The sequence below is a fragment of the Anopheles maculipalpis genome, chromosome 2RL (genome assembly GCF_943734695.1).
Source record: "Anopheles maculipalpis chromosome 2RL, idAnoMacuDA_375_x, whole genome shotgun sequence".
Taxonomy (NCBI): domain Eukaryota; kingdom Metazoa; phylum Arthropoda; class Insecta; order Diptera; family Culicidae; genus Anopheles; species Anopheles maculipalpis.
The window spans coordinates 19006497-19028595 of NC_064871.1; the positions used below are offsets into that span (position 1 = coordinate 19006497).

General features: G+C 43.5%; 2 protein-coding genes across 2 annotated transcripts in view; both read right to left on the bottom strand.

Annotated features, from left to right (window-relative positions):
• The window catches only part of LOC126557125 (protein tweety-2-like), a 37743-nt gene extending 36405 nt beyond the window's left edge, over window positions 1-1338 (bottom strand). Inside the window, exon 1 of the mRNA XM_050212794.1 lies at window positions 1185-1338. Coding sequence (XP_050068751.1) covers window positions 1185-1328 — 144 coding nt within the window. The 5' untranslated portion in view covers window positions 1329-1338. The remainder of the gene's footprint in view (window positions 1-1184) is intronic.
• Window positions 1339-4026: 2688 nt separating this feature from the next.
• Window positions 4027-7019, bottom strand: LOC126557679 (endoribonuclease CG2145). Its single transcript, XM_050213537.1, has 4 exons — window positions 6954-7019; window positions 4849-5743; window positions 4341-4773; window positions 4027-4260 (listed from the first exon to the last, which is right to left on the bottom strand). Exons 1-4 carry the CDS (start codon window positions 7006-7008, stop codon window positions 4027-4029), a joined length of 1617 nt encoding a protein of 538 aa, XP_050069494.1. The 5' UTR covers window positions 7009-7019.
• Between the last annotated feature and the right edge of the window lie 15080 nt (window positions 7020-22099).

Below are 22099 nucleotides of genomic sequence, written 5' to 3' on the forward strand. Positions count from 1 at the left end.
ATGACACAATCTCTCTCTCTCTCGCTTTCGGGCGGTCCACATCCTCCCACGTTGCAAAAAGAGAGCATGGCATTAAGGATTTCCGTAGAATGTATGTTTGCCGGTGGGAAATAAAAATGGTAAATTGTCATGCAGAGCATCCTCAAGTGTTGTCTTTCGGGACATAAATGCAAAAGCAACAAAATAAACACGACTTTATAAATGATTATTTGGTGTAAAACATTGAATTATATTAATAACAATTTAAATAGCGATACGGCGTGTAAGTTCTATATAATTAAAAAAAAAACAATTTAAATTTATGTCGTCTTAGTTTGTTTTTACATTATCATTTGTTGTCCTTAGAATGCGAGTCCTTTCGTGATTTAGTTGGAGAATTATTATCTTCTACTTCTTTGCTTAACGCGACCTTCTCCGATCGCACCGGCCATCTAATGGCTTATAATATAACTAGGCCTGCTGCTGATAAGCATGTAATGTAGGTGGAAAGACAATCCTCACTACATGTGATCGATCCCGAATGAGATTAAATCCCGGTCCTGCCTCGCGAAGACCGGCGCCGCTGTCGCCTTACCACAGAGCCGCCCTTTAAGGGGTAACTTAAGTTCTATATACATATACACATACACCAGTGTATTCGAGTGACGTCAGCAGTTTATTATTTACCAAAATGGGAAGATATTCCATCGGGAGAGTAATCAATCATTAACTTATCATCATCACGTTGCCGCCTTCTTCGAAACGACATCTCCCAGTTTTCTTCCGCAGTTAGCAATAGGACACTACAACGCAAGGGTGTGTGCGTGTGTTTGTGGTAGTAGCAAAGGGCAAGGAATCAGGCGTTGCTATCTGACATAATGTTGACATTGCTGTGGTATGGTTCTCTCTTCTAAGCGTACCGTACACGCGAGCCCCAGCCAATTTTCTTCCCGGAACGGAAGAGAAAGCATGAGAGATCGGATGCTGCCAACAGTTCTGCTCTCTTCAGCATATGATGACAGCTGGCAGATTTCTCTTAAATTCTCCAAACATAACTACCAGGTTTACTAGATCGGAGCCACTAAAGAGCAATTTTGTCTATACGACTACCAGAGGGAAATTTTTCTGAAAACCTTTTCCCAAAATCGGTTTGCAATGCAAAGTCTCCCTCCCAGATGACCAATCTCAGCAGCCACGACACTTACCTCGGTGTAAACGGTGCTGTTCGGATTAAACGTATCGTTGACCCGGTGCAGCGTAATGTTGATGTGCGGTACCGAATGCAGCAGCTGCACCAGAAACGACGGTGCAGGCTGATGATGCTCCATGATCACGTTTCCGTACTGCATCACGTTGAGGGACGCAAGCGGGCCGGTATGTAGGGTGGGAGCTTTTATCCACCACTCTCGCTACCTTTTCCCTCCTCGTCTTACACACAAGGCAGGGCAGAAATACCGCTTATGCCGCTTCGTGCACACGCGTGCGTGCGTGCTTAGGATGTATGTATGGCGTCGTGCGCGGGCTCTGGCTCTGATTATCTCGCTGACCTAACTTATCCGAAACACACACGACACAAACCGCGCTGGTATGCTTTTCTTTCTTGCTAACACATTCTTTAATTCGCGTCGATACGGCGATAAGAAAACTGTCGACAACCACAACCACAATTATGTATGTGCTCACAACAACACAACCCACACCCACTCTGGAAGAATTTTCCACAGCTTCCTCTTCGGATCACTTTTCACTCTGCCACGTTCGGGATTCGGAAATATATTTTCGATAGAACGTGGCTCGTGCCTTTTCCCACTGCACACATACGCAGCTGGACCCTCCCAAAACTCCGCACACACACACACACTTGCTCACTGTAAAACAACTATTTTTGTTGATCCTTTTTTTTTGCACGTGAACATTGACCGAGCTTTCCCGTGTGGCTTGATGTCGCGAACCCGGAACTGAACTTCACTCGCACACTAGCGCATCTTCTTCATCCGCCGCCGCAAATCGCGAAAATATTTCATCGTGAACACGCGCACTCACACATACACTGTTAAAGAAGCAATTTCCCGCAACCTAAACATGGAAAGGAATGAGAAAGGATCCATGATGGGAGACACAATCAAAACATAGAGCATAATGCAGAGTAGATTCAACCGTAGGATGCTGCGATTGTTTTTACGGATTCACACACACACTCACACACACAGCACATGTAGTTAGTACAAATGAAGGTCCTTACAGCATCGTCTTCGGGATGTACAAATTGGAATGCTGACATTAAGGACTGCTGCTCCGTTTTGCTCCTTGAAAGCTCAATATCGCTGTGGTAGTGCTGCAGGACGTTGTGTTGTGCATCCCGTTTCGTTGCGTAGGAAGAGCAAGCGTACAGAATGAGGCTTTTCCCTCTTGAGAGCAGAACCGGAAAAAATATCCTAGCAATGGTATTTCCTCTTCTGCTTTTCACACGCACACACCGACACAACAGCATCCCATTTCCAACACTCACACGCCTTACGCACACATGTATTCGGCACGCCTTGTGTGGTGGGCAGCTACGTAATCAAAGTAATCCTGCCGGAAGGATAATCCCGCTACTGTGATTCATCCCACAACCAGCTCTTCCCTCCATCTTGTGATGTTTGCGAAAATCAGTAGTATTTGCCACTTCGTCTAAGAAGGCTTAAAAAAACGGACGACCATAGAACACCCCCCAAAAGGCGATTCAATTTACTTCGTCCGTATTCCAATTAAAAGGGGACAGAGTTTGCAGACGCAAAAAACCACACACGCACTCACAATTGCCGTGACTTTTCGCACAAACTCAACACCCCGGGAAGGACCATCATCATCGAGGCAAGCGTGTCTTGGGTGTGCGTGCATGCGTGAATGAAACAGACGCAGCCTCCCTTAGAGACGGGGAAAAGGACACTTGAACGACCCCTTTTGGGAAATCCACTTTTTGCCATTTGCTCCTTGCTCCACAGTCAGGGGGTTGTTGCAGGATCGGCGAACCCTCAAGAAGGTGCGGCTTTTCCAACCGTGTGCGTTGGTGGATATTGCAAAGCGTTTGCGTATGACCCAGCAGACTGTAGCAAGCTGTGTATGTCACATGCTTTTATGATCAGCATCTGAGCATAATTTCCCTTATTTCAACTGTTGTTCCGAACTGCTCACTTTGTGCTTATCCGTGTGGGTTTATAAACAACAAGCAGCATATTTCACTGTTTCTAGTCACACAGGTTTTCATGTACACTCAGGAACGCTCGAATGAATGAATTCCATTTTGTTTATACACTGTCGCATTTGCTGTATTTTCTAGTAATCCTGGATCAAACGTTTTGCACCGTTCACGACAATTTTTCGCGTGAATACGCGAAAAAATCTATAAAATGAGATGAGATCTACCTAAACACGTCCGTCGCTGCTCACGGCTTGGTATTTTTTATTTTTTGTCGATTATTTGTGCGTGTTGGTCTTCTGCAGAACTGAACTCAATCCTCTTATAAACACAAGGCACGAAGATTTCCGACGTGTTTCGAAGTACAGTGGGTTTGGTACGAAATCTAGTGTGAGCTTACAACACGCAAGAAAGTATGGAGGCGTGGTTTGATTTCAAGCAAAATTTAAAATTAAATATTCGGTTGGTGCGTGAAGTACATGCACGTGGCACAGTATCCGCATGCAATTATTCGAAAAAATATTTATTGCGTTTGAATCGTTCTTTGAAATCCATCTGGAAATCTATTTGATTTAAATACAACTTATTATTGATAATTTGTTCTTTGCGTCGTGTTAAATAAACAACTTGAGGCTACATAAAAAAGTATTCTTTTTATTTACAATTGATTATGACGGTCCAATGCCGTATTGTCAAAGTATTCTTTTTATTTCATAAAAAAATGAGGTAAAATGCTTGATTAATATCGTGCACGAGAGTGTAAGAGACGGTATAAAAGTTGCATTAATATCCTTAAACCATTTGCTCACACTCAGTTCGATGTGTGCGTGGTATAAAGGTAAATTGTAGATGTAGACGAGGCGCGCTTAAATATTTGGCCATGCACCACCGATCAAATTTTTTCCCCGGTACCGGAACGTGAACGTTTTGATCGTAAACGGTTTGCCATTAATTGCCAGCGGGCACTCTTTGTCCGGTCGCAGCTGGAAGCACACGGTGTAGAGCGCAATTTCTAACTCCGGTGAAGTACCGACAAACAGCGAGTTGGACGGTTTCTGCAGGTTGTCGAACGTTAGACGAACCTTGGCAATTTCTCCTTTCTGTAGAGGAAGTAGAGGAAAATGGGAGACAGAATAAGTAAAACGATCACTTAAAATAATACACCCGGCAATGTACTTACCGTTCCCAGTTCCATCTTTTTGTTCCAGCCCTTGTAGTCGATACGTCCAGCCTTCTCCATATCGTACACGTACAGCCAGTTGTGCAAGCCGATCATCGTTCCATTGCTGACTTCGTTCAGAAACACGTGCTCAAACCCGGAACTGCCAATCTTTCCGTTACCGCGCGAGTACAGCGTGAACCAGATCGTCTTCAGCAGCTCGTGATGCGTCTTGGGGTCAGCCGTCACGATGCCCTTCTTCTGCAGGAACAACATCGCCTGGCGCATCACGTTTGTGGCGAGCAGTGCATCGACAAAGTCATTCTCTTCCTTCTTTTCCAACGGTGTCACGTACTCGTTGGTCATCGTATCCAGCTCGTAGTTGTTGAACAGCGCGTGCATCTTTTCGATCGTCGGAATGGCGTAGATCTTTGCCTCATCCACGGTCAGGAATCTGGAAGTAAGAAAAGATTTCTTTAACCTACTCTATCTACAATCTATCCGTAAAAAAAAATGAAAGAAAACGTACGGATTCGGTGCCTCATCTGTGTTAACGAAGGACGACGTCTGTTTCTGATAGTTGATCGTAACGAACTTGCTGGGACTGTTGTTATCTTTAGTGAACAGTAACTCAGACAGCGCCATCAGCTCCTCGTCGGTTGCGGGACCATCACCAACTGTACCGGTTGAAGCGGCCGTTGTGCTGCTCACCTTTTGGGCACCGGGCGTTCCGGGAGTGGTCGGGACAAAGCTAACTCCAGGCTTACCACCCGGCTGTACGGTTGGTGGCGTACGGGTCCACGCATTGGCAACGGTCGACGTCGGTACTGGTGATGGCGTTGGACTGCCGCTGCGTGACGTAGGAAGGGCTGGGAAAGCATCCTTCGATTTGGGCGTCGTTGTCGTGGTTGTTGAGGAAGCACCACCAGTCGACAGTGTGGACACAGATTTCGCCGTAGTCGAGGTAACACCGGCCACAGAGACAGGTGTCTTGGCGGTAGTAACGGCGGTAGGAGTTACGGCAGATGACTTTGCCGTTGTGACAGTGCCCGATTTTACGGTCGTGCCCGATTTGGCCGTTGTTGATGGGGCTATGGTAGTTGTGGATGTTTTGTCCTTCTTGCCACCGAACAGACCGCTGAAGAAGCCTTGCTTTTTGGTGGTTGGTGTCGCTACAGTTGTGGTGGTTGTTGTGGTTGTAGTGGTAGTAGTTGTGGTAGATTTTTCTTCCTTCTTCGAACCACCACCAAACAGTTTGCCGAAGAATCCTTTTTTCGTTGTGGTCGAAGGGATTGGTGTGGTACTAGTAGGGGTAGCGATCGTCGAGGGTGGAGTCACGCTCGGATCGACTGGTGCATAGGAAAGGAGTGAGACATTGGGATCCTCTTCCTGTTTCTTTTTGCTGCTACCAAACCACTGTGCGTCTGTAAGTGAAGGTGAAGGAGATCGTTAAGTAACATGCTTTTTTTTTTACTCTCTGTGGTTAATATTGGCCTGATACTTTCACCCGGAGTGTCATGATAATGATCAAAACAAATTGAATCGAATTCAACTCGTTTACTTTCTACTTCTATGAGATGGAACTGTAGTGACCGACATTTGCACATAAATTGGTCAATTGATAGATAACAAGTCACACATTTGTAGTATAAAAGTAGTGTTACTTCTAACAGATGGAAAAGATATTCCTAGAACTGATTAGTTGCCCTTTAGCAAGCATTTAATGCGTCTCAAGTTCACGAGCACTAATGCAAACACGTGCCAATTGAAGTGATTGCTGCTCAATAACCGATTAAAACTGATCAGACGGATTGAAACGGATTCCAATGTTTATAACTGCAAATTGCTTGTTGTGTTGAATTTTCACTCAAAGTGAATAACTCCATCGTACCTTTGTTTTAGGAAATGATGTATCACAACACAGAAACGTGAAAACCCCACCTTTTTTTTGATAAGCTGGAAGTGAACAACACGCCAAGGCGTTAATTGATATGAAAGATGAATTCTCCTCTGAAGCATACGAAATAAGGCCCAGAGTCAAGAAGGTCAGGCGATTGCTGTTACACTCCGACGAGCAGGAGGACTAACACGGAAAGAAAGACATACGCCTCCGAAAAGCAATAAATTGCGTGGCTGCTCACAGACATGTATACGATCGCGACTAATTATCAGAGCATACACACATACTGGAACGGCCTTCCCTGCCCTTAGCCACAGCTCACCGGTGGGGCACACATTACTTTCTGATCAAGATTTGTATGTTTTCCAAATGACCTTCAGCATTCAGACGACGATCGGTTCAGTCGGTTTAAAACAACAACGATCAGTGATCACCGGTGCGAGTTCCGCGCATTCTACGATGCATCATTTGCAAGTTTAACCGGGTTCAATTGAATCAATCAATTCGAAGTAAAATAACGAACAGGCGACCTTCAGCAGGGATCGGGTGTCACATTGGGTAATTTATATGCCACCCGATGACATCAGAGAGCCTCTACCAGACGACACTGATGGGCATGATGGAAGGGGGTGTTGTGATCGTGTACACTTTGGTTTTGATTATTACATTTTATTGGCTTCTCCTGATCGTCCTCCTAGAAAAGGCAAAATACTTCTTATCCACAAATACTTTACCTGTCGTTAGCGCCAGACATAGCAATACTATACTGGCAAGATGCAGTGTCCTCATGATGCTGCCGGTTAGCGCCTGGCCACACTATAAAGCTCGAGCTGTAAACAAATTCAACACAAACACATACACGACACTAAACGCACAGATTTCAAGACGAGACACGTAGACACAACAAGGTATCGGACCGAACTGCACGATCCAACGGACACCAGGCGAATGTGCGAGATTGTGGCGCACGTAATGTTTCCAACGACCGGTCCGAATCTCCCACCAGCGATCGCATATGCTCTCACAGCTGATCGTAGCCGTTTTTGAGGTAGCTCGAACGGTGTCGGCTCTTCTCGAAAACTCGTGCTTGCTATACAACCTGAACGATTGATCTATGAAGCTCTTCTCCTTCTGAGCTGGGGTTTATGCTTCGCTTATGCTTTCTTCTTTTTGGTCTGTCTTTCTGCGCACGATGCGCGATGACCTCTGATGTTCGGATTATCGCAGCCTATCTTTGGTAGCCTTGAAAGATGCTTACTGCCTGCACACCCTGGTTCTGGTTCTCCTTCTTTGTGCATGTCCATGTCTAGGATTCTTCTTCTGCACAGTAGAGTTGCTAATGCTGCAGAAAAGAAATGCGAGAAGAGACTTTCCGTAGCCCTATCGTGTCAGGGTCTTCGCGGGAGTATGTCTTCTATGCGAAGCCATCTCATTAAATTATTTGCGTTCTTCTGTGTTATATTTGACATACTAGAAACTCTTTTTTCGTAAGCATTTATGCATAAATAAATTTTTCTTCGATTTTTGTGATCAATTATGTTTTTATTAAACTAATTTTCCGGGCTTTCTGCAGGGTAGCCAGCAATTTTGGAGGCCTATAACCTTTTTAGTAAGCAATCCAACCTCGATTGAACTTTCTGACAATCCGATCCGATCCGATTCGAAAGAATGATTCCGACCGATTCTGCAATCAAAAATGAGCCCAGAATCGATTGCGAGTCCTCGGAGGGGTTTGCTAGTTTAGAGAGTTTCGGTGGGGAGGCGAATAAAGTCGCTGAGATCTGAAGCCTCTTCAAATAAACGAAAAATAAAATAGTCCAATCGTTATCGGGTTATAGCGCAAAAGAACAGGAAGAAGCAATTGTAAAAAATATGAATTGGTAATAGAGCGTTTTTATTGTATATTTCTCCCACCTGAGACCTGGAAATTGAAATTAAAAAATCCACTGCTCCCCACCTTGGTCGTCGATCTAATTAAAAATGAACATCGCAATTAAAATGTAAAATAATATAAAACCCAAGCGCGTAATCGTGATCCGGCATCGATTCCAGAGTGCTTCGGCATGATCCGATCCGGCAAAGAATTGTATCGCTAATTTTGACAAAAGTAAAGCCAGCTCTTCTTCTCTCTATTTGTCTAATTAAGTTATTTTAAAATTCAAAACGAAAATCTAAAACGTAATTATTAAAATACATTACTAAATGTACACAACAAAATACTGCTTATGGTTAATAGAACTGAAGATCACATGTCTAATGTATTTTTTTTTTCTCAGAATGTCTACTACCAGTAAGTCATTAGAAGCATCTCGTTTAAATAACTCTAATATATTAAGCGCTTAAATAATTATTTATAAGGATTTTTTTATTTTATTTATTTTACAACAAAGGGTTAAATTCCTCTAACACCGTCCACTTGTATAGAGAACAAAGGTGCGTACTGCAGCAAACCAAGGTCAGGGTTGAAGCGCCTGATAAGTAAGTGAGTACGTAAGTATGTAGTACGTTTAGTAATTCATTGTAAAATTACTTCAATTAACTATTAAACGTTTGGTCACAGATACCAGATACCAAAATGCATTAATTATAAAATTAAATTTTAATTACTTGTTACAAGCGGGGCGAGCTGCTACTAGTCGTGGTGTAGAAAATGTAAGTCTCCATCAATCTTTAAGTGAAACCCTAAGTGCCAGTCAAAGGCATTCAGAGATGAAAGTTATGCAGGGACTAGAAGCTTTAGTGGCAGCTTCTCTTCTAACACTTTCCCTTCAACACTTAGTTAACGAAACATTATCCGATCCCCTAGTTTCGTTTGTGGACGGTGCGTTCGAGCGCTCGATACGGGTGCTCTATCTTGTTGGTCTTGCAAAACGCAACCTATCCGAACGGTTCTTATCGCTACCCTATCCGAAAGTACTTTTCGATGCCAATACAAGCCTCGGTCAGTTGGATGCTTCCTATCTGGTTGTAGTATTTATAGATTTTGGGAATGTGGTAAGTAAAGAAGCGTTAGTATGTTACATTAGAACTTTAAAGAAGGTTTCCGTTTTTTTCCCCCTGTTGGCAGAACTCTTCTTTGGATTCTTTTCGTGTAACGTTTGGCAGCGTGGGCAAGATGCCTTGGAATGCCCGAGTGCTAGTGCTGGTAGAGGAAGGATATATAAAGGATAGAACGGCAAATTTATGACTAAGGAATTGGTTTAAACATTATGGAATCTCCTACTGGGCGATCACTTCAATCGGGGGCGCATTATATGCACAGTACAGTTTGGATTATGGCCATCAACCTCTTACCGTGCATAGGGCACTAGAGTTCGAAAAACTCTACACCTACCATCGATTGATTATTGATTACTTTGTACCGATTCACGTTCAGGTATTCATAACCTTTCCATACATGTTCCTGAACAAACGCAAAAAGCTGGAGGGCATTGATTGTACACTGTTTAATCATCTCTTTTACTATCTCAAACTAAATGCGTATAAAATTGATATAGATGGAAGCACATCTAGAGCAATGTTACAGTCCGCTGTTAAGAAGCTCTTCCGAAGTGAGGTTGACTTCAGGATCACACGCACCGTGTCCGACATACCCGACTTGCCAAAGATCGTAATACCCGAAACGATCGATTTTTGTCTGGTTGTTCCCAGACAAACAAAAGTAATATTTTTAAACAATCTTTTTCAACCGTTCACAATCGATCTTTGGATTTTTATCTTCTGTCTGGCGCTGCTGCTGTACGGTGCGAAAATGTGGATCGAAAGTGATACAAAGATAGGAAGGTTCATCCGTGCCACTATTGAAGATGGCCCTTTAAGCAGCTTTTGGCAGCTATCGGTTAGTTTCGTCGAGTTTATACTGATCGAAAGCTACCTCGCCCGGATAACGTCACTTCTGCTGGTTTACCAATTCGAGCAAGAGCCGGACACGCTCGTACAGTTCTTAGCCACCGATATACCTATCCAGCTGTTGGATGATCATACGCAATTCGTCCATACGCTCGGACCTACCGTGTCAGACGCTATACTGAAACGTGCCGTGTACGTACCGGTACTGGACAAAACGTCGGACACCTTTGCGTACTTTGAATCCGTTGGTCGGGCCACCTATACGATAGCCGTGCTGCAGAACGTGGATCTGTTGACTGATCGCAAACGATCATACATCTTGCCTGAAACGCTGGGCGGTCATTCGGCTGCGCATCTGTTTGCTAGAAATGCTGGTCCGCTGCGTGACTACGTTGCCATACATCTCGACTGGATGAGAGCGTTCGGGTACGTGATACTGACCGATCGCTTGCACAACAACATGCTCGACAGTGATCGACGGCGGGTGAAGATTGTGCAGGATGTGGTACAGGTGGAGCATATGGTACCGTTCATGATTTTCCTCTCATTGGTGTGGACCATCTCAACTGTAGCGTTTGTGGGAGAATTATTTGTCCATACTGTTGAGAATATGCTTCACTTAAGGCGAGCATAAGTTGGTATTAGTACTTTTGGGTATAATCAAGAAAATATATACTGAAAGACGCCACACTTTTCTACACCAAAAGCTATCTTCACTCCACAATTGATTAGCAAGTTTTCAACCCCAAGCACTCGACCACCAAATAACCCCGTTGAACCAATCTCGTCAGCCACTGCCATAAGGCCATCCATGTTGACGCATACACGGACATCATCGGACCAGGAATGGCCGAGTTATCGCCGATTTTCCACGGGAATGTTTTGGTTTTTCTGCAATAACTGGGCGTGATGAGGAGGGATTGGGTTGAGATGTTCGACAAAAAGGTGCGCTGCTCAATGACGCATCCAACGAAATGCCGGGCGCCAGGATCGGACAAGGAATGGCCGAGTTATCGCCGATTTTCCATGGGAATGTTTTGGTTTTTCTGCAATAACTGGGCGTGATGAGGAGGGATCGGGTTGAGATGTTCGACAAAAAGGTGCGCTGCTCAATGACGCATCCAACGAAATGCCGGGCGCCAGGATCGGACAAGGAATGGCCGAGTTATCGCCGATTTTCCACGGGAATGTTTGGGTTTTCCGCAACAACTGCACGAAATGAGGAGGGATCGTTTTGAGATGTTCGACGAAAAGTTGCGTGACTCAATGACGCATCCAACGATATGCCGGGCGCCAGGATCGGACGAGAAATGGCCGAGTTATCGCCGATTTTCCACGGGAATGTTTTGGTTTTTCTGCAATAACTGGGCGTGATGAGGAGGGATCGGGTTGAGATGTTCGACAAAAACGTGCGCTGCTCAATGACGCATCCAACGAAATGCCGGGCGCCAGGATCGGACAAGGAATGGCCGAGTTATCGCCGATTTTCCACGGAAATGTTTTGGTTTTTCCGACAACGACAACGACAAAAAGGTGCGCGGCTCAAAGACGAATCCAACGGTATGCCGGACGCCAGGATCGGACCAGGGATGGCCGAGTTATCGCCGATTTTCCACGAGAATGTTTTGGTTTTTCCGCAATAGCTGTGCGGAGTGATGAGGAATCGGGTTGAGATGTGCGACAAAAAGTTGCGTGGCTCAATGACGCATCCAACTGTATGCCGGACGCCAGAATCGGACCAGGAATGACCGAGTTATCGTCGATTTACCACGGGAATGTTTTGGTTTTTCCGCAATAGCTGTGCGGGGTGAGGAGGGATCGGGTTGAGGTGTTCGACAAAAAAGCGCGCGGCTCAAAGACGCATCCAACGGCATGCCGGACGCTAGGATCGGACAAGGAATGATCGAGTTATCGCCGATTTTCCACGGCAACGCTGCTGGCGGAATTTTCCGGTAGTTTCTCAAAAATCCGCCTTAGTTGCCTTAAATTTCCAAAAATGACGTTGTGGAGTTCTTTTTAAACGAAAGTTGAAGAAAGAAACAAAAATGAGAATAAAACTCTTAAAATTGAAAGCCAAACTTAAAATCGTGTGGAAAAATATTTGTCTTGTCGGAAAGAAATTATTTTCCAATCCGTTTTTAAAATTTCCATTTTCATCCTCCTCGGATTCATGCTCTCCTGTTACTCCTGGTCGGATTTTGCCGCATCGAAATTGGCTCGGTTTTGACCGAAAATCTGCCACTGGCAGCGACTCGTAGTAACAGGAGAGCATGATTTCGAGGAGGTAGCTCGGATCGACCGAAAAATCGAAAATTCAATCTTAATATCCAAAGTCAATTTAAAAGTTGCGTCGGAACTTTTAATTTGGGAATCAACTTTTAAAACTGACTTTGGATTTTAAAACTAATTTTCGAAATTTTCAACCGATACCAGCTACCTCTTCGAAATCATGCTCTCCTGTTACTACGAGTCGCTGCCAGTGGCAGATTTTCGGTCAAAACCGAGCCAATTTCGATGCGGCAAAATCCGACCAGGAGTAACAGGAGAGCATGAATCCGAGGAGGTAGCAAATGGAAATTTTAAAAACGGATTGGAAAATAATTTCTTTCCGTCATGACAAATATTTTTCCGATAGATTTTAACTTTGCCTTTCAATTTTGAGAGTTTTATTCTCATTTTTGTTTTTTTCTTCAAATATCGTTTTAAAATATCTCCACAACGTGATTTTTGGAAATTTAAGGCAACTAAGGGGGATTTTCGAGAATCTATCGGAAAATTTCGCCAGCAGCATTCCCGTGGAAAATCGGCGATAACTCGGTCATCCCTGATCCGATTCTGGCGTCCGGCATACCGTTAGATGCGCCTTTAAGTCATGCACCTTTTTGTAGAACACCTCAAAACGATCCTTCCTCACTCCGCGCAGCTGTTGTGGAAAACCCAAAACGTTCCCGTGGAAAATCGGCGATAACTCGGTCATTCCTGGTCCGATTCTGGCGTCCGGCATACCGTTGGATGCGTAATTGAGCCGCGCATCTTTTTGTCGAACATCTCAACCCGATCCCTCCTCACTCCGCGCAGCTATTACGGAAAAACCAAAACATTCCCGTGGAAAATCGGCGATAACTCGGTCATTCCTTGTCCGATCCTGGCGTCCGGCACACCGTTGGATGCGTCATTAAGCCGCGCACCTTTTTGTTGAACACCTCAACCCGATCCCTCTTCATCCCGCACAGCTATTGCGGAAAAACCAAAACATTCCCGTTGAAAATCGGCGATAACTCGTCGATTTTCGCCAGGATCGGACCATTCCTGGTCCGATCCTGGCGTCCGGCATATTGTTGGATGCGTAATTGAGCCGCGCATCTTTTTGTAGAACACCTCAACCCGATCCCTCTTCATCCCGCCCAGATATTGAGGAAAAACCAAAACATTCCCGTGGAAAATCGGTGAAAACTCGGCCATTCCTGGTCCGATCCTGGCGTCCGGCATACCGTTGGATGCGTCTATGAGTTTTTTGTGGAAGCGCATCTTTTTGTAGAACACCCCTCGTTGATCCCTCCATCCCCCGCGGAGTTCCTGCGGAAAAACTTTGCGAGGAGTGTAGCTATCAACGACATACGTTGTGGTAGCAACATTATTTTGTTTCTCGGTGAGACAAATATTCCGTATGTTCAGCACCCATTTTGCTTCAAAATTTGACTTTGAATAACAAGAGAATATACTAATTCAGGAGGTAACATTTGCCCCGGAAAACATCGAATATCGCCAGCAGGTAGGAAAACACATCGCCTAGTTGCATACTTTGCGGCGTACAAAAAGCTTAGCAAATTATAGCATGCTGTCAAACGGATTGCATATTGGTTGGCGTAGACGGAGTAATCAGAAAAGCCTTTTTCGAAAAGCTTTTGAAATATTTCACAAAAATTGAATTTAAATTTGATTTTGAAAAATTTCAGCACAATACCAGCTACCCTCTCGATTGCATGCTCTCCTGTTACTATCAGTCACTCCTGGCAGGAAATAGGTTCGAAACGAAGCAAATTTTTATGCAGCAAAATGTGATGTCAGGTAACGGGAGTGCATGAAAGGCGAGGAGATAGCAAATGGAAGATTAAAAAAGGGAACAGAAAATCATTTCTTTCCGTAATGAAAGTTTTTTTTTCTTAGTATTTTTAAAATTTTAATATCTTATGCAAAGATCTCCACAACGTAATTTTTAACGCTAAAATCTAGTTTCTAGCGACAATGTATATAATTATGTGATTCGTTTTCTCTATCGTACAACACAAAATCGAAACCTATTATAAACATAACTTAACATAACGAATACGAATACTTGTACTGGAGAATAAAAGAATAACTAAAATAGATAATTAGAAAGCATGTTCCAGTAAGTGGTAGAGAATAATAAAACACATATTTTAAACACTGTTGTACAAGCTTTACATATATTTAAGCAATGGTTTTAGAAAATTTCCTCAATGTAACATAACGATAAGAACACCAAGCGGAAAATTTTCTTCGCGGCAAATATAAAAATTTTAATATGCGTTTAAAAAGACAGGTAGCTTAAGTCGGACTTTGTTAAAGTAAACATGTTTTTGAATCATTTTATTTAACGTCTTTGACTCCTCGTCATCCAATTTTTACAGTCATGATTTCGTCTTATTTAGATCAATGATCAATAAACTACTAAGTATAGAAAAAGTAGCTAAAATCCGATTATATTGCTTCACATGGGTAGTAAAAATTGGCCACCTGCCGAACTTGGATTCATGGCACCAATTTTCACTCCGTGTAAGGTATTCGAAGGGCTGAATCTACCAACGGTCAGGAGTACTTCTTAGCGAAAAGTTAACCGTCTATGCCCAGCTGGAGGACATCGTTCAGTTGATAATACGAGGGTTTACTCCAGGGTCCAGGCCGTAACGGATCTAACGGTGGGCGGAGTAGGCGGCCGCCTATGGTCTCGAGAGCTGGCTCGTATTATGGGGCCACGTTGATTAAGATTTGTTGAACTTCCTTCCGTATCATTACTCGATGAACCATTCCAGCGAATGTCTTTAGCGACTGCTATGTGGATCTCTCCCGCAGTCGAATCCAGTTAGAAGGAAAAGTTGGTAGGGTTCGGTTCGATTCGGCAGTGGCGCAGACGAATCAAATAAAAATAATCACAGTACGCAGCCTAAAAATACGCTCGAAGCTGACTTATTTGGAGTACTCAGCCTAAAAATACGTACGCAACTTAAAATCATTTATAGTAGCAGTTGAATTAGAATATCGAACTTATTTTTACCAAGATCAGGACATAACGTAATCAGGACATCGTCTCATTGTCCAACATTTTGGTGGATTAATTCAAAAAATATACTTTTTTCCCACAACAAACCCCGTACCAGTTTTACAAGGCTCGATAAAAGAATGCTTAATGGAATATGCTCCATACTGGTCGAAACCGATTCGAATTAGTATTGCCTTATCAGCCTGCTCACTGGTTAACGAGTATGATTCGTGTTTGATAACCAATGGTTGTTGTGTGGCAATAATACGAAACCCCAGCCAAATTATCCCACCAAGTACCTTATCTATTCGGTGCGCGTTCGATTCCGATGCTATGCTTTCCAGTTAGGATAAGATTACAGATTCGTTCAAAGTGCCTCGTATATGTCATATATGGCTTCCAGTTTCGGCTGTGATTCAGTTACCTCCATTACGTCGATACAGTGTGAAGCGTTTACGCCAAGTGCCAACAAGATGACATACGCAGACGAACCCTATCAATGGGCCGATCCGGTGCCGCTCAAAACCAGTGTACAGCGTGTCAGGGAGCTGATCGAGACGTTTCTAAATTTGCTTGTGTTTGCCTTCGAATCTGTCCCACTCTGGTGGGAAGCACTGGTAGGGCTAGTGGTAAGCCCGGAGGAAAAAAACATCTCCGGCCAGACGGCACTGGTGACGGGTGGTGCAAATGGATTGGGACAAGCGATTGCGATCGCACTCGCCAAAGAAGGTTGTAACGTGGCCGTCGTGGATGTGGATGAAAGGAATGGCCGCGAAACGGTAGCCAAGCTGCGGCGCTACAACGTGTCTGCCGAGTCGTACAAGGTACGGGCGAGATAAAGAGGACGTCCAAGCGTGAGTTCCCTGTTGGGCAAAGGTCGTGCGAGATAGTGCTGTAGGATAAGAGTGGGGTATTGACGATTGTCTGCTGCACATGCTGCTTTCAAGAAGGAAATAGAAGATTTGCCAGGAAATGAGGCAGTGTTTATATTGCTCATCCTTGTTGATAGAATTTAACCTAATCGTTTTAAACTGCAGTTAGTGGCTTAGTAGCTATTCTCAAAGCAAAATTTAGCGGCCTTTAAATGATTCTTATCCAGCTTAGCATATTCCGCTGAACAGACTTTTCGTAACTGTCACTTGCAAAACGTACCTCACAGCCTACTGTGCCCTCAACAAATACTTCTCGTTTTCAGGTTGACGTTTCCGACTACGAAGCTGTACGACAGCTTGGCCGTGATGTGGAGCGTGACCTTGGCCCAGTCGATATACTCGTGAACAATGCCGGCATCTTGCCATCTAGCTTCTCGCTGGACGCTCTTCCTTCGTACACTAAGCGCAGCATGGAAGTGAACGTACTGTCAAGCTTTTGGGTAAGTAAACACGCTTCCCACTGTTCAGTGGACATACCTTTAACCCTAGTGTTTGCAATCCATCCCTATTTTCTCATCTACAGACCACACAAACGTTCCTTGACAGTATGGTCCGACGGCGTAAAGGACACATCGTAGCGATCAGCTCGATCGCAGGATACATTGCACCGGGCTGGGCGAAAACGTACGCCACGACCAAGTTTGCCTTACGCGGCTTCATGGAGGCGCTTGAGGATGATCTGTATTTGCGTGGACAGGCGAAACATGTCCGCACGACCACCGTGTTTCCTTTTGCCTTTAACACACGCAAGCAAGCGATCAATTTGTTGAAGGGATCATCGTAAGTTGTATAGTGGTTCTACATACACCGCGAGGAAGAGTTCTAACTAAAATTCATTTTTGGCTTATTGCAGTGGACTTACGCGCTTACCAGTTTACGAACCAGCCCTGCTCGGCGAGAGCGTAGTGAAAGCGATCAAAACTAATCGACGAAAGGTGGTAGTGCCGGAAACGGTTAAACCATACCAGCTGTCCATTTATGAGTGAGTAATCCCGCCACACCAACAATTCTTTTGTTCGAGTTTTCAGTGAGTAACGCAATTCTTTCTCGACAGAAATCTGCCTATCAAGATACGCCAGCTGCTAACGAGAACGATGGCACAAGGGGAGGTAAAATTGGTGGACTAACATAACCTTACCCAGCACAGTTCTTTAGCTATTATGATTAGGAAAATATTCAAATAAAGTAAATAAAAAAATTGATAGCAATTACAATTACTATATATAAATTGCTGATAGGTAAATATTGCTGATACAAAGATTTTATTAAATTAAATCGTTTAATTCGAGAACCTGAATGAAATCTATTGAAATGTATTTTATTTGCCAGACACACGTTCGATTTCAAACTTATTGTAAAAGTGTTCCTACAATAAGCCGCCGTCAGATCCTTACCAGTTTCCTCGTATGCAGGACTAACTATCCAACTTCAAGGTATTAACAAGTCTCGTAGGTCTCTACGTCGTAAGACGTTAGTTTCAAATGGCCTGCAAGTCGTTAAATTAAGAACAAGAAAAAGAAGAAGAAGAGGAAGAGAAAAGAAAAGGTTTTCGTTCAACTACACCATCCCACAACATGTATGGTGGAAGAAAGAGCTACTAGCTACTAGAAAGAGACACATCCAACGGTATGCGGCATCCCCCGATTCGGCCAAAAATGAGCGAGTTATATTTTCTGCAGAAAACGCTTTTTTCGTGGAATAAGTCGATGAGTGGTGGAGAAATCGGGGTAGAGTTTTCCACAAAAAGATGCACGACTTAAAGACATATCGAGTTATAGTTGATTTTTAACGGGAATGCCGTAAGCCCGTTTTTTCCGAAATAACTGGGCGTGTGGTCGAGCGATCGGGGTGGAATGTTCAGCAAAAAGATGCGCGACGCAAATACGCATCCAATGGTGTACGGATCGTCTCGATCGAGCTGCTAACCAGGAATGACCGATTGCTGCCAGGAATGCCATAAATCCCATTTTCATGAAATAACTTGACGGGGAGTGGAGGAATCGAGCAGGGGTGTAGCACAAAAAGATTAACGGTTCAAAGACGCATTCAACGATATGCAGAATGCTCCGATCGGACGAAAACGGAGTGAGTGTTCGCCGGTTTTCCGAAGAAAACTTCTTTTTTGTGGAATAAATGGGCGGGCGGCGGAGGACTCGAGCAAGAGTGTTTCACAAAAAGATGGGTGGCCCAAAGACGCATCCAACGATGTGCCGAACGCTCCGATCGGACCAAAACTGAGTTAGTTATCGCCGGTTTTCCACGGGCTAATGTGATCTCAGCAGCTACTGGAAAATTCCTCCAGCAGCATTCCCATGGAAAATTGACGATCATCATACCGTTGGATGCGTCTTTGAGTCGCGCATATTTTTGTGCACACCCGCCCAGTTATGCTCGGTAAAAAGGGGTTTCTGCGGAAAATCAGCTATAACTTGCTCAGTTTTAATCCGATCGGATCATTCAGCATATCGTTGGATGCATCTTTGGGTTGCCCATCTTTTTGTTGAACACCCCACCCCGATTCCTTGGCGACCCTCACAGTTATTTTAAGAAAAAGGGGTTTTCTGCGAAAAACGCGTGATAACTCGCTCAGTTTTGGTCCGATCGGAGCGTTGCGCTTTGCGGAGTGATTACTAGTTTTGGAGATGTTGGAGATGTGATGTTGGACTACTTTTTAGAGCGTTAATTGAGCAAGTTTCACGTTCGATGTAATTAATGTCCTCCAATGTTCGGATATCCAAATGCACGGCACGCACGTTGTTTGTATTACATCTATAGATTTTATTTTCTCTCGATAGTGTTCCATCCAGGATCAGTTTTCAATATGTTCGCTAGTTATTAGTCTCAGGCTTCCCGCCTGGACCGCCTGTGTACACACATACTATCGTCCCCAAGTAATTATTACCTTAGCAATCCCCACACATTCTCAATGGTCCACTAGGCTCCCGTGGGGGGTTTTTTTAATGTGTTTTCTTCTTTTGGGGAGGGATTGCTGCTGATGCCATTGCGTTACCCGCTATTAATTTACTCTGTTTGACAGTAGATGTATGTGTCCCATAGCAATATATAGATATAGATCGTAATAGTATAGTCTTTACAGTAGAGTTCCCACGTTTTTCTATGTAATAACAACTCCCTTTTCTGGCGGATACGCTAAGAAGCACCTTGTGCAAAACACACACACACATACATACATACACACATAAGGGATTTTTCCTGTTTTTTGTTTGTTTGTTTGGTGCAACAGTCACCGATCGGGCCCAGCCCAGATAAGAGATGCTCCACAAGGATGTGTGTCCGCGCGCGCTTTTGCGATGATCTCTCTAATAGTTTACTGATCGTTTTTCAACATATATTTGGCTGGTGTGTGGGATTTCGTTATGTGTGCTTTCGTTACACGCTTTAACTATGATTGAAACGCAATAAACCTTCTGCACAATTCTGCTGGAGTCAAAGTTTCTTTGTGGAACTACTTTGAACTCCGCTTAAATGATGCTCCCAAGAGTATTATACACATACATACACATACACACACACACATACAAACATATACACACATTTACAAACGTGGTTTACAATTACAATACACATACACACACGTACATACATACACTCTGCTAATTTCACTAGACCACCTCTTCCGGTTGCCGGTGGTTCTTCCGTTTGTGAAATGTGAAGGTGCGTTTCTGATAGCAGAGCGGGTATTAGACTTCCGGTGGCCAACATTGTTCCATATTTACATCCTTTAGATTCGTTACACTCTTGACCGGCCTCATAGATTGGCTAAATATCAACGTCTGTCGCTACGCATGCTTGTATGTTATGCTTCTCCTTTCCCATCGTTCACCTTGTAAGCAGATTGTTCCTGCTGGGAGCGTTTTTTTTTGTTGCTTTAAGTGTGGGCCGTGTGTAATATCGCGATAAGAGTTTTGTATTTTTCTATTGGTCCATTTTCGAAAACATTCACCCCTAAATAGCTCACGACGATACACACACCGACACACCGTACAGTAACGAGCACACCCAAAACACCGCCAAAGGTGTCCTCTAATCGCGACAAATGGTTCCACACTGTGGGTTGCAAAAGTTCATCTAGAAATGGCTCCAAATTGTTTTTTTTTTATACTCCTATCCTCCCATTTTTCTCGCTAATGGCACATTAAATATCACGCCTTTGCATTCCATCATTCCATCCGCATCCAATCGTGTCGGGCGATCTTTACTACGTCGCAAGTGGGTTAGATATGCAGAATATGCATTCTCCATTTGACGTACAACTAATTTGACATTTTTTGAGATCCTAAGCTACCGGGGTCCGGTAACGCCGAATGATCTTTACCGATCGTGTGTAGCCGGGCGACCGGGGTGGGCGCTCTTTTTGTTGTTGCTTCAAACAATGGCCGCAGCAGTGTTTGTAGAAAAGTTACGTCCCTCTAGTGATGATGTATAGGGACACGTGGCTAAACCACATCGAAATGCATTGATTGTTATCATTTGTGTTCCTTTTTTTCCCCCCTCGTTCCGTTTCCATATGTAATAATTGTTTTCTTCCTTTGCTAGTTGCTTTGTTTTTAGATATTTTGTTTTATGTGTTTTTCTGCTTCTGTTTTTCTAATTGTGTCTAATTGTGTTACATTTTATGTTCTATTTTTTCTTCCTTATTTAAATTATTCTCCTACTGCATACGCTAAATTGCACCTGGTGTGTGATATAAGCGGGGCGAGGAGGAAAGATGAGAGAATATCAGTCAGGGGGGGGAAAGGGGGGTCAGCACTTCTTCACTGTTTTCACGTTACACAGCCACAGCATTTCACATTTAAATAGGCTCGTCTTACACATTTTTTTTTCTGGTTCGAATTTAAATTCAAAATAGATGAAAAAAACTACAGATCAATATTGTTTTTTGAAAATAATTATTAAGAAAAATCATAGGCAGGATATAAATTAATAAAACAAAATCAATTTCAACCTTTCAGAAACAAAACAAAAAAATACATCGGTGGTTCAGGAATGGAGAAGAGATTATGCAAACTAGAGAGCAAGTGAACGAACGTTCTGTTCCGATTTTTCCGATCTTTTCTACCGAATCGTACTTTCGTTTGCTAGTTAGTAACATGTTTTACTTGTTTTTGTTTCATTTCTATACACCATTAACATTGTTTCGATTTATAATTTTACGCTACACTACAATGATATAACTAGTGAAACAACTGAATGGTCATTTTCTTTGCTGCTGTTGTTGTTGAGTCTAATACTACCGCAACGATTTGCTTCACTAACATTGGTTGGGGAAAAAACGACGAGAGCCCACCAAAGAGGGATGGTGAACACTATTTGGGGGTTTTATTTTGTTCCTTATTCCATCCCTTAAATTAAACGCTAACACATTAAACCCACCCGCACACACACACATACTCACGCACATACAGTAACAGTTCCTTTAGACGGAGGTTTTTTACAAGAAGCAATCGAGTTGTGGAAACAGTTGGTTGGTTGTGGGGAAGTTTATTATATTTATAATGTCGCCTGCAACATGATTGTTAGTCAGTACTAATATAATATCAAATTACTCTAAGCTGCCCGATCACGTTTTCCCTTGCTGCGTCTGGGCCATATTACCGTGTGTATTTCCCTATATTCTGGTTTTACGTTCATAACGTTGTGTGGTGATAGTGGTGGTGGTGGTTTTGTGCCTTGTATGTGTGTGTGTGTGTATATATTTTTTAAAACATTTCTTTGTCCCAAAGATCCAAATGTACACTAATGTCTGCTCTGCTCTATTTGTTTGGTTATGCTTTGTTATCTTAGCTTGTCCGGTACA